Source organism: Peromyscus leucopus, chromosome 12 (assembly GCF_004664715.2).
Source record: "Peromyscus leucopus breed LL Stock chromosome 12, UCI_PerLeu_2.1, whole genome shotgun sequence".
Classification (NCBI taxonomy): domain Eukaryota; kingdom Metazoa; phylum Chordata; class Mammalia; order Rodentia; family Cricetidae; genus Peromyscus; species Peromyscus leucopus.
This window is the reverse complement of record NC_051073.1, coordinates 64,800,706-64,813,952: the sequence shown is the minus strand read 5'-3', so window position 1 is coordinate 64,813,952 and position 13,247 is coordinate 64,800,706. Positions and strand designations below refer to the sequence as shown.

The window sequence follows — 13,247 nt, the reverse complement described above, 5'->3', positions numbered from 1 at the left end:
AAGGATCGCCTTTGGCTTAGACATCCCGTCCTTGGGAAGACATCAGCCTTGTGGAAACCGTCCTAAGGAGAGAAGATCACCTTCTGCATGTGGACGTCTGCCACATTCTGATTTATAATATGAAAAAGCCAGCAGTAAGCGGTGGGCCAGCAGGACAGGGAAGTACACAGTGGACCAAGCCTCAGCTGGTTACAGAGCCACCGGAGAAGCCTGCAAAGACTGAAATTACACACGGCCTGGGGAGGTGACCACCGACGGCTTTGCTGACCCATCGCCTGCTTGTGCTCTAGCTGAACTAAAGCTCAGTTTCCATCTGGACACATCCAGAAGACTCAGAGGCCCTGAACACAAATCTAACCCCCAATCTAACCACAAATCTTCGCCCAAATCTTTAAAATGCTGTCTCAGGGAAATACTAGAAAATAGCAGGAATTAGCCATGCTGATACCATGTGGTATAAAAACAAACCTTTTTCTATTTTCTTATCCTTCTCAGCTATTTTATAAGTGAATCTTACTTTCCAATTGGAAGAGAAGAGAAAGGTGTAACACAAGTGGTAGAGCACTTGCCTAGTACACACGAGGACCTCGTTAGGCCAGCCCAAGGGGAAAACGCACATATTTTTCAGTTCTCTAGGTATGCGGGGGACCTTTACGCTACAAACCAACAGGTAGGCGGACAGTTCACAGAGACTTAGCTGGCGTCTCGGGAACTCCGATCACCAAGTCCAAACACATGGCTCTGGGAGCACAGGCTAACCCCTGCCTCCCAGGCCCCACACACCCCTTCTCACCTTCCCCAGAAATACACTAAACAACCACAATGGTAGGAACACAGCAGTCACACAGGAACAAAGCCATGAGCCAGGGCACAGCAGTAAAGTCTATGATGAACACAGAAACACAAAGAACAGCAATAAAGAACCGACCTAGGACAGCGTTCTCGACGTCTGAAAACAGCATCCCTTCAGACATCACAGGGACTCCAGACAACCTGCTCAGCTGGCCCAGACCGTGGCAACATGGCCCCCTTTCTTGCAGCAGTCAACTTCCTGGCAGAACACGACCCGGACACCGCAGGAGTCTCAGCACTGCTCACTGGCTTTCTGACCAGAGACTTGGTCACATCCAGTGACTCTTCCTAAAAGGAGATCTTGGGCATATATATGCAAGAAGAAATCTCTGGAAGCGCGCTAACATTTGGCTAAAGAAATTTGGGCTCAAAGAGCTCCTTCCACTTCCTGCAGGTGCCTGCAGGTCCTGAGCTGCCGTGGAGAGCTCAGATGGCCTACGTCCCACACCAGGTTTCTAGCAAAGCCTCGGCCACAGCTTTCTGCAGTAGACAAGACCCTCGGCAGAGCTGGGGGCGGGGCTTAGCACTCCTCTCTGCCTGTCTCCTTTGAAAAGCCAGGGGAAGGGACACTAGCAGTGTCCTCTGGGGTTCACTGCCCGCCTGCCTTCCCACGTAGCTGAGGAGCTGGGGCAACAGGCACCTTCCCTTCCCTGAAAACCAAAGGAGCTGCATTTTCCCCCACACTGGGTACCCCGAAACACAAAATGACCTAGAGCGCAGGGCCCTGCTGGTGGACAGAGGGAGGGGACTCAGCAAGGAGAGCATGCTTCCTCCTGACCTGACGTCCTCTGTTGTCACAGCCAGTCACAGCTGCAGGACGACACACTGGCCAGGCACTTCCGGCCCATCGAGGTGCCTGTTGCACACCTGCCCAGCCACAGAACCCTGTGATCAGACAGACGCTTACTCCAAAGTCTAGCCCACGGCAGACGGTGGTCTAGAGATGGACAGCTTCTCGGAGTAAACCAGGGTCACATCAAGAGGGGGCGTGGGGAGAGAATGACCCACAGTGGAGCGTCCCTACAGGCCCGGCATCTGAGAGGGTAGGCTGAAGCAGCGCCCTGACCGGTTCAGGCCCTCATGTCACAGGTGGGGAAACAGACCTAGCAACACCAAGTCCCTTAGCCAAAGTCATGTCCACGGCTGGCGGCAGAGCAGCGGCCAGCACCCAGTCTTGGACTCTAAGGGAACAGGAGCTACACCTGCCCCGGGCATTCCCAGAGAGCTCTCACATGGGTCGCCGGAAGGGACAAAGCTATCTGGAGAGGCAGGACTCGAAATTAGATGGAATGACTTCAAACTCTAGCTCTGCCACTTGAGTGACTCTATGAGCTATAGGTGGACGACAGTGTCTGGGTTTATGTGTCAATCACAGGTCCACCTGAGTGACTGTATGAGCTGTAGGTAGACGACAGTGTCTGGGTCTATGTGTCAATCACAGGACACCTGAGTGACTGTATGAGCTATAGGTGGACGACAGTGTCTGGGTTTATGTGTCAATCACAGGACACCTGAGTGACTGTATTGTAACGACTGTGGTGTTATGTGTCAATCACAGGACACTGAGTGACTGATGAGCTGTAGACGACAGTGTCTGAATTTATGTGTCAATCACAGGACACCTGAGTGACTGTATGAGCTGTGGGTAGACGACAGCGTCTGAATTTATGTGTCAATCACAGGTCCACCTGAGTGACTGTATGAGCTGTGGGTAGACGACAGTGTCTGAATTTATGTGTCAATCACAGGTCCACCTGAGTGACTGTATGAGCTGTGGGTAGACGACAGCGTCTGGGTTTATGTGTCACCCACAGGACTAGGAGATCTAGCAAGTGGACAGAGCTGCACCTGGCTCTAAGGAGGGCCCTGAGCCGCTGCCTTCCTCACAAACAGGGCACCAGCCATAGTGAGCCCAGAAGTGCATACAGGGTCCTGCCACCCCAGGGCCAGTGCCCGGCAGTCCAGGTTACCTTTGGGCATGATCTGGTGCATGGCAACCGAGAGGAAGAAGATGGAATCGCTGTAGTAGGTCCCCGAGCCAGCACTGAAGTGCTTCTGCATGGCCTCCACGATGGGGAAGAGCTTGTCTGTCAGCACAGCAACATCATGGAAGATGACCTGGAGCGGGGAGCAGGAAAACCCCAAGAGTTAGCCAATCGGCTGAGTTCTAGACATCAGAACACACCTGAGCCCAGGAGGCAGACACAGGGTGGAGCCAAGATCTCTGAGGAGCTAAGGGGGTGGGGGAGGGCAATGACAAGGGGGGTCCAGGCAGCTCAGGGGCTGGCTATGATAGGACAGGGACAGGACAGGGGAGGCAGGGGGGCGGGCGGGCCCAGCTCCCGGGTGTGGATAGTGGTCACGCCATCAGGAGACAGGTCAGGAGAGGGCACTGAGACACTCTCAAAGCACTGACTCAATGCCTATTTCCCGTCCCCACTGCCCAAGGCTCTGCCCAGGTTTCCCATGTCACCACATGCCCAGCTTTCGGCGCCTCTGGTCATGCGCCCAGCCCTGCATCGCTGGTTCCCCCGAGTGGTTCTGCTTTTGTCTAGAATTCTAAGATTTCTTACTCCCTCTAAACTGTATTCCTTCAGTTCAGGTTTACTTCTGTGCTCAGTCTCTTTCAACTTTTAAAACATGACTGAGCTTAGTTCAGCCAGGATGACAGCTCACTCCTAAGAGTTCAAGGCCAGCCTGTGCTACAGAACAGGACCCTGCCTCAGACCAGCAAGAAACCCAGTTTAGTTCATCACATCTTTTTGCTCCCTAAAGTCGGATCCGTTCAACTCTAAATCCTGCAGCGGACTGTAAAAGCTTTGTTAAGATTTCTTGATGTTTTCCTTCCAAGGTGATGTTTTCCTTGATTCCTTTTCCGGCCATTCTTTTTCTCTGGCCTCTCAGCTAGGCCAGCTCTTGCTATTTCTCAGCTCTAATCCCATATTACATCTCTCTCCCACACCTCTCTGCAGCCTCTGGCGCTGCTGCCCTGTGGCTTCCCTGCATGGTCGACTTCATCCCTCAGAACATCCCCTGTTGCACCTCGGTCATGTTCCAGTTACACAGATTTGTATCTCTCTTCTTAGCTTCAAAACCTCCAAAGCTCCCTTGCCTCGGGACCAAATCCCCAGCAAGGCCTGCAACGGCGGCAGCTCTTAACCGCCCCCCCCCACCCCTCACGACTGAGCAAAACTGATCCACCACCCTCACCCACCCGTCAGTCGCCCCTTTATGACCTGTGTCCTTATAAACCTCCATTGCTCTTCTGCCCCCACCCCCACCCCGTGTGTGGAACTCCCTCTCCCAGTCTCCTCCCAGCTTTCTCGCCTCCCGTGATGCTCCAGGCTCCTCCTGCACCCCATTTCACATGGGGCTTCACTGGCTCTGAGTGTTTCTTGCCCTCTAACAGCTGGCCACATTCAGGCCAGGCCGCTGACACAAGCTTGCCCCCTGGAGGAACCACCCTCGGGGCAAGAGCCTCAGGCTCTTCGTGGGTGACACAGGATGGCAACATTTACCAAGCCCCCCACTCAGGGCTGCTCAGCTGCTCTCACCCCTCAGCCTCCCAGCCTGTCCCAGCCTGTGCCCAGTCCCCTGAATCTCTCCCCACAGATCAGCTATCCATCAGTCATGGGCAGCTTTCCCGGCATACCCTCCCTACACCTCCAAGCCATCACTGGGGGCTGAGTCGGGCAAGATACTGAAAGAGGGCTCTCAAGAAGCAGACAGCTCCACATTCACCAAAGAGGAAAAGGAACGGGAACAGGCGTGTGTGTGTGTGTGTGTGTGTGTGTGTGTGTGTGTGTGTGTGGTGTGTGCGTGTGTGTGTGTGTGTGTGTGTGTGTTAGGGGAATATACACGGGATGTGGGCAGGGCCTGCCTCAGCCACAGCCAAGTGCAGAGAGGCAAAGAGCTGTGGCAGTCCATTTACCCTCCACCAGCCTCCTATCACCGAAGCTTCCAAGGCAACGACTGTATCCCATCGGCATTAATAGATTTATAAGGACATACTGGACGCAGTACATTTGTTCCAAGAGCTGTACTGCTTAACCTGCTCCAATGAATATTTCAGATAATAAATCTACTTAAAGGAAAATGAATATATTCCATGGATATTCTCATACAGCAGGAAGCTAGCCACAGACACCAACTGTGAATCAAAACGCCCCGTCTCCCGGGTAGGACGTGGGTCTGCAGACTGTGACCTCCCCAGACAGCATCAAGCCTGGACACCATGGAGCACCCGGTCGGTCCAGTGCAGGCCCCCGTGCCCGGCTGAGGGCTGCAAAGCCCCACCTCAAGCGCTAAGGAAAAACTGCCACAGAGCCTAGGGGACCGGGGGTGTCACGTGCTGGCTACTGAAGGCGGTGGGTCAGCCAGCGAGGGTCAGAACGCAGCTTCTGCCAATGCAAGCCTGTGGTTCACAGGGACGCGGCAGACGACAAACGTCGGGTCACCACTGGCAACTTGTGTCACTTTATTTACACATACACATCTGAAAACTTCAAACCCTATTAATTACAGAACATTACCCACACTCAGCCTAAAAGTTTCTCCCTCAAGTCCGTCACATGACTCAACAGCAATGCGGGGACACTGACCGGGAGAGTCCCCAGAGTGTACCACTTCTGGTGTGCAGGACGGAGCCCAGTCTGAGCTCCTGAAGAAGCTGCTGGAAGTGGCCCTGCCCGTGACTTACCACGCGCACAGCAGCCAGGCAGGCGGCTTTCTAGCCAGCCATATCAGACACCGTGGCCGCTCACGAATTTCCTCTTCTCGGTGATACTTCAAGGGTTTGTTCCTAACAATATCTCACACCAATAACTACTCAGTCGTCCATCTATCTACCGGGTTAATGACTAATCTGTGTTAAGTCCCTTTGCCTCCTTTTATCTTTAATGAATTACGTTAAGAGACACAAATCTAAATTCAGTAAAGACAAAGAATTCTCAGACTAAGAGTCCTCCAAGAGCTTGTTGTTCAAAATGAAATATGTATAAAGAAAACACTGTGACCGTAAGGGGCTCTAGGAAAACGACCAGAAAGGATGGCTTTCCGGGGCAGGGGGTGTCTGGCCTCACTCTACCACATAAGAAAATCACATTCTTATCACTTCCAGCCTTGAAAGCCAGCACAGCCGGCCACAGCTGATCCTGTGCCAGGCAGGAGCAGACACTCTCACTGGCACAGAGGGCCAGAGGAGCCGGGCCACAGCTCCTGGAAACACTCCCTGAGGACCTAAAGCATCCCAAGCCCTTAGCTCAAAAGAGGAAAACTCATTTATTGAATGACAAACCCACTGGGAGCCAGACTCGGCTCGAGCCAAGGAGGTAGGTAATGAGCTGGCCCTGGGCACAGGAAGACGTGGTTTCCAGGAAACCCTGAGGCTGCCAGAGGAGCGGGCAGACGGCAGGGCCAGTCAGCCAGAGGCAGCATGGGAGGAGGTCATCTACAAGCTAGGAGAAGAGCAATGATACCACAACCGAGCCTGGTGCAGTGACAGCAACCATCCCCCTCGGGAATGACGAGCATGTCGCCACTGTCCAGAGGGTTCACATCCAGCATGGGGAGGATGCTGCAGCAGCAGCTAGACCTGCCATCACCAGAACCGGCCACCCACGGGGACAAGCAAACAACACTGCCCTAGTCTGCACCTTGTAGCAGTGAGGAGCACGTGACCAAAGCGACTCGGGGAGGAAAGGGTTCATTTCCTCTTACAGGTCACAGCCCACCATCAAGGGATAGATGCCGAGCAGGAACTCAGGACAGGAGCTTGAAACAGCAGCCACAGACGAAAGCTCCGTTCTGGCTTGCTAGCCATGGGCTGCTCAGCTACATTCTCACAGCCCAGACTCACATGCACATTTCACAGTGGGCCAGGCCCTCCCTATCAACTAGCAACCATGAAAATGCTCCCGCAGACATGCCCACCGGTCCACAGGATGGAGGTGCTCCTCAGTGGAGAGTCCTTTTTCCCAGGTCTGTCTGGGTTTGTGTTAAGTTAACAAAACTAGCTAACACAATCCCACAACATTACCATGTCACAGGTCCCAATCTGGTCTGGAATCTCTCCGGTGATGTGGAGTCAGTTCTTCCAGAGACTCAAGAGACGGAGGCATCATTAGTAAATCACAGTCCTGGAGTCAATGGCAGAATGCTCTAGGCGCTTGACTACCCTGGCAAAATACTCCACCACGCTAACATGTCCAGAGAACAGGAGTCCTGGCAGACGCTCCCCCGGCCTCTGATAAGGCCCAAAGCGGTGCTTGGTAAGCACAGATGACGTCACCGCCGCTTTTCAGCACGGCTAGAACGCTTTTTCATGCAAGAATCTCCAGAAACCAGACCCAAGACCCCGTAGGCAGGAACCGCAGCTCCCCGGCCCTTCAGTGTCCTAGACAGGCTGGAGGAAGTGACAGATCCCATCCTGTACGCTCAGCCTACCCACTGAGCTTCCCTGGGCCAGGCCAGCCCAGAGCTGTACTGCTGAACGAAGGGGGCTCCCTGGGACCATCAGTTCAGTCAAATCAGTGAGTCTAGGTTCAGTGAGAAACCCTGTCTAAAAGTAAGGTGAGCTGACTGACGAGGATTGCTGACACCAACCCTAGGCCTCCACACACATGTGTGCATATGCCCATGTCTGTCTGTCTGTCTGTCTGTCTGTCTGTCTCTCTCTCTCTCTCTCTCTCTCTCTCTCTCCTCACACACACACACACACACACACACACACACACACACACACACACGCGCGCGCGTGCGAGACAGAGAGAGACAGAGAGAATCAACCCCACCCCAGGTACATTAAACACTGTCCTAAAGGAGTCTTAATGGATCAGGAAAAGCCACTATGGGATATGGACTCCACAGTGGGAAATAATCTTCCTCCCGGCCTGTCCCTGCTGACGGCCTTCCCTTTCCCAGAAGGCCACCTGGGATGACATGAAGCAGACAGGTAGGTCTTTCCTGGTGACAGGCACTGGACACATTCCCAAAGAGAAGCTGCTTTCCCTCTGACCGTTAACCTTTCCTGAAGAGATGTGAGCGCCTACTCACCCCAGGCAGGGCACCCACAATAGACCAAAGTGAAGATCCGCCCAAGCCCAGCTTGCTGAGCCAGGCATTCACTGTGCCTCCTGACGGGACACGGTGAGTACCTACTTAAAGGAGCCTGGGTGACCCCAAAGCAGCCGCGTCTCCCAGAGCTAGTGCGAAGACTTCCCACAGCTGCGTGAATGGAGCCCCCTTTCAGCCAGCCTTCCACACTAAATGGACTAACACTTTCCCAAACCATGAGCAACCGGGGCAAATTTACCTACAGCTGGGGCGGGGGGGATGCCAGCGAGCGGCTGAGTCTCGGCAAGAGTCCAGTGGCTCTCCCCACGGTCTCCTCTTATAAGGCCTGCCTTGAGGGTCACCCGCAAGCAGTCACAACTGTTTCTGGTGAAGATGGTTATGTTGGGGGCGGGGGGGAGACGGGAGATGGGACGGGGAGGGCAGGTCCCCATTATCCTCCGGGACACTCTTCAGGACAAATGGGAGAATAGCACAACAGAATGACTCCCCCTGAGGGTTGTGGGTAGGGGAAGGGGGCCCCAACACAGGCTGGTGTCCCCCCAATACCCACCACCCAGGGCTAGCCAGTTCCCCAAATGCATGACTAATCTTCGAGAGCTCAGTAGTCGATTCCAACAAGAGCTGGAGGAAAAATGATTTTCTGAAGAAAAAATACACCTCATTGATTGGCTTATTTCTACGTGGGAAGAAAACTGTGCTAACAAACTCCTCCAGTCCCACAGACAGAGCAAGCACCTACATACCTCAGAGTCTTTGCAGGCCATCTCCTTTGGATCTTTTCATTTAGGTATCAAAGTATATGATGCTAAGATCTCTTCTTCACCACAAAATGTAGCTAAGAGCCTGCACCCCAATAATACAGACGCACCACACACATTTTCGCATCACATGCACACAATCTGCTCTGGCCACAGAACTAGCAGCCTCGTTTTCTCCAGAACACCTATCGCCACCTGACACGTCCATTTTTTTACACGTTCAGTCATTTATTCCCGCCCCGCCGCTCCCGGCCAGGCTACAGGGACTGTGAAGGGGACCCTGTCTGTCTGCTGTTCCCTGCTGTGCGTGCTCCGGTCAGCAAAGCACATCACGTACGCGGGGGCTCGGTAAATGCTGAGAATCTGCTGACACTGTGGGGAAGAATGAGCAAAGGAACGGGCAGAAACCCTGAGTCCAGACAGGAGAGACACCCTGACACCCCAAGACACAACAGCGGCCACGCAGGAAGTGCGCCCGGAAAACCCAAGAAAATGGCAGCTCTGTTCTAGTCCCGCCTACCGGTCAGGATGCTGTCTGGTAAATCTTATATCCGACCCGTGAGCTGCTTCAGGGTGCCTGGGCCTGGTTCTTAGAGGTTATTTCTAAAACCCCATCAGAGGTGTGTCTTCCTGGCCCAGGGAGCGACGGCTGTGTGAGTGACAGCTGGAGAGAGCAGAAGATCCCTGACCTCCCGTCTTTACTCTCTAACGAGTCCCCCAACACCGTCCGTCACGCACAGCTATATGCAGCCCTCTCCAATAACTTTAACTTCGGACACAAAGGCCCCTGGGAGGAGAGAACCAAGGCCTGCCTCTGTTAGCTGTAAATGGAGAAGGTAACAGTGAAGAGATTTTACGAGAAAAGAGAGGAAGCACACCGTCACACACACACACACACACACACACACACACACACGCACACACACACACACACACACCCATGTGACTTTTACCACTTCTGCAAGATTTCCTCCATGGACGTAACTCGGCCTGACAGAGGCGCAGGCGGCTGGAGAGACTCAGAGCCCACTCATCTCATTTCTAAAGGCATCTCAAAGAGCTGTTCTCAGGGCCTGCTTCCCTCCCTCGCAGTTCAGGAGTGCGAGCCCTGTCCCGGCCCTCACGGCGTGTGTCCAGTCAGGACACACACCTGTCTGCCCCCGCACCCGTTTCTCCTCGTACTTCTGCACCATCGGCCATTCCCAGGAAGTCCTGGGAGAGTCCCAACCTTTTAGCAGGTTTTATCCCCACACTCAGAACCCGCCCCCCCTTTTTTGACAAGGGCAAGGAGAAATATAACCCAAAAAGAGATGGGTCTCGGGGATGATGGGTAACTGAAAGTCAAACCACCACCAGGGAACCAACAAAGCTGACGGCTCCGAGTGCTGCCCTGAAGAGTCTTCAGCTTCAGTGGGCACGGGCTCTCCCCAGGGGCCTGGCTAGCTTAGAAACCATGTGCACTGACCGCAGAGAGTCGAATCAGGATCTGGGATGAGGCTGGGGCACTCACTCATATACCACCCCACATGATCCTGGTACAGAGACCCCAGTCACCTTGAGAAGGAAGGTGGCAGCGGAGCCTCTCTGCCTGGCGCCACACACAGACAAACGCAACTCTAGAAATCATGCTGCAGGGAGGTAACCGTCAAACACTAAAGCATCCAGAGTCAATGGCCACAGTGCCAAGAAGGCCCAGAAACCACTGCATGTGAGGAGCAGGTATAGGCTGCTGACCAGTGCCAGCACCCTGTACCTAGCTGCAAGCTCAGATCCTGCCCTCTGCCCAATACCACCTCTCAGTGGGGCTCCTCTGCCTGCCAAGGGAGCCCTCAGGGCTCGGTACTCCTGACCCTTCCTACCCTGCTGACCTTCCAGATCTCTTCCTGAGCTGCCTGCATGCTGGACAGCTTATTCATCTGCTTTCTGTCCAACAGTCGTGAAATGAAACCTAACCCTACGTCACTTCTCTCAGGTAACAGTGTGGAAAGCTTTAGTCGCTTTAAATCTTCGTTCGCCACAGACTGTATGCTCCACTAGGTCAGGACACTCTGTCTGTCTGTCCATCTGTCTGTCTACCTCTTCCCTTCACCGAGAAACCAGGCTCCTTGTCAGTGCCTGGCACACAAAGCCCCCAGTCAATACTGGCTGTTACGTTGTTGAGAGCAGGAAAATGGATGCGGTTGCACACCGATCAAGAAGAGCAGCATCCATCCCCTTGTCTCCAGGGCTGGCTGCAGCCCCAAGCTTTCCTCTGTCACTATAAATCTGCACTGGCCAATGCCGCTGGCCTCTGAGCACATCCCTCAGGCTTTGGGAAAGCAGTCCAGTTAGCTGAGCACAGGCGCTCTGTGGTTCAGGGAGGAGACGGCAGGTCGCGGGGAGCCCTAGATCACTGCCTCTGTCAAGCCAGGTCCCCACCCAGGCCGGCTGGGCTCTGAAGGCTCCTTCCTAGCAGCCTGTGGCTAATGTAATGGCAAGATCAAAGGGGGTGACATGGACACGGTGTGTCACACCAGCCATTGTTGGTGTGGTCAGACTTCGGTGGTCGGTTCAGGAAGGAAGCTGGCATGAAGTTACTCTTCAGATATGAGCTTCACCAGGAGAGAGCCTTGTGATCAGAGAAGCCATCATCAGGCCTTCAGATGGGAGAGTATTAAAAAAAAAAAAAAGGCAGTCCATTCGATCAGAGACGATATGATGGGACCTTAAAGGAAAGGAAGGTTTTCCCTTAAAATCTAAAAGGGAACTTGATTAAGAGGGATGGCAATCACGTGACAGTCGTGTTGGGCAGGATGGCACAGGCAGACCAGGAGAAGAGTCTTCAGGAAAATTCTCTACAAAAGGAAAATATCTGAGTTTTATATTTTTTTCAGGGAGGCAAGAAGTTCCACACCATGTATTCACTCTAGGACATCCTATGTGACAAGGATGAGCCAGTAACTGGGTGAGATCATAAATTTACAAGCTATGGAGACACAAAGCAAAAGGGTTCACAGCTCACACCTCAAAGGGGAGGGTTCACAGCTCACAACCTTAAAGGGGAGGGTTCACAGCTCACACCTTAAAGGGGAGGGTTCACAGCTCACACCTTAAAGGGAGGGATCACAGATCACACCTTAAAGGGGAGGGTTCACAGCTCACACCTTAAAGGGGAGGGTTCACAGATCACACCTTAAAGGGGAGGGATCACAGATCACACCTTAAAGGGGAGGGTTCACAGCTCACACCTTAAAGGGGAGGGATCACAGATCACACCTTAAAGGGGAGGGATCACAGATCACACCTTAAAGGGGAGGCCAACAATGTAACACCACCACCTCAACCCTCTGGATTCAGACAGTATGACAGGTTCACAATGGTGTGTGGGCTTGAATGAAGCATGGCAGATTTCCACTGCAGTATACAGTGGCATCTCCAAGCCACACAGTGCATTGCATCAGTGACAGATTTAGCTTTTGCTAGTACAGAAAAAAAAAAAAAAAAAAAGGTTTCTGGGCTACACGCTGCTAGATGGAAGCATAGACCCACTGCTTCCCATAGTTGGTGGTGAGCCTGATTCCCAGAGCTGGCAGTAAATGTAGTTCCACCATGTTGGGAAGCTGAGGTGGGCGAAGCCAGCAGCCAAAGCTGCCATTTCAGTCCTAGTAATGCTGCAGTTTAAAGCAACAGATTCACAATAAAGGCAGATTCAGATGGAACAAGATTTTAAATGGTTTGCAGTGTGTGTAAAAATGTACACAGGCTTGGAAGAGAGAAGAAAATGAATATAAACAGTTACATAAAGAAATAATTAAAAAAAATAAAGTCTTTAAAGAGATAGTAAAGATAGAATAAAAATAAGCCACGTAAAAAGATGGATAATACACAGAGGATCTGGATTGTGTTGTCTTTGGGATTTTTAACTGCAGAAAGATATTTGATTGTAAAAGCTGCTGAATTAAATCAATATGTATATTTTAAAAATATCTTGATTTCAAAATCTATGTCTAAGGACATGTTGCTTTGGAAAAGAGGTTCTGTTTTTGTTTCCACAGAAGATGAGAACCTGTGGATTGCTTCCAGACTAATATGGTTTGACTAGCCAAAACACTCTGAAAGGTCTCCGATGACACCATGGCCCAGATGATCCAACACCCAGAATGGTTTCAAGGCAACTGGTTCAGACTACTCCAGTCAAGACTTGACCATAGCCGGGCGGTGGTGGCGCACGCCTTTAATCCCAGCACTCGGGAGGCAGAGCCAGGCGGATCTCTGTGAGTTCGAGGCCAGCCTGGACTACCCTGTGAGTTCCAGGAAAAGGCACAAAGCTACACAGAGAAACCCTGTCTCGAAAAACAAAAACAAAAACAAAAAAAAAAAGACTTGACCATAATTCTTAATTTTCTCAGGATCCCCATAGGAATCCAGCGCCCTCTATTAGCCTAGAAAACTATGCCCACATTCCAAAAAAATGGATTATGGATGCTTGTCTTTGTTTAGGTTGTTGGTTACAAATTGTTTTTTTTTTTTTAAGATTTATTTATTATGTATACAGTGTTCTGCCTGCATGCCAGAAGAGGGCAC

At 52.3% G+C, this 13,247-nt stretch overlaps 1 protein-coding gene across 1 annotated transcript in view; it reads right to left on the bottom strand.

The window, feature by feature from the left end:
- The window catches only part of Xxylt1 (xyloside xylosyltransferase 1), a 145,481-nt gene that overhangs the window by 110,357 nt on the left and 21,877 nt on the right, over positions 1–13,247 (bottom strand). The window contains exon 2 of the mRNA XM_028894051.2: positions 2,823–2,970. Coding sequence (XP_028749884.1) covers positions 2,823–2,970 — 148 coding nt within the window. The remainder of the gene's footprint in view (positions 1–2,822; positions 2,971–13,247) is intronic.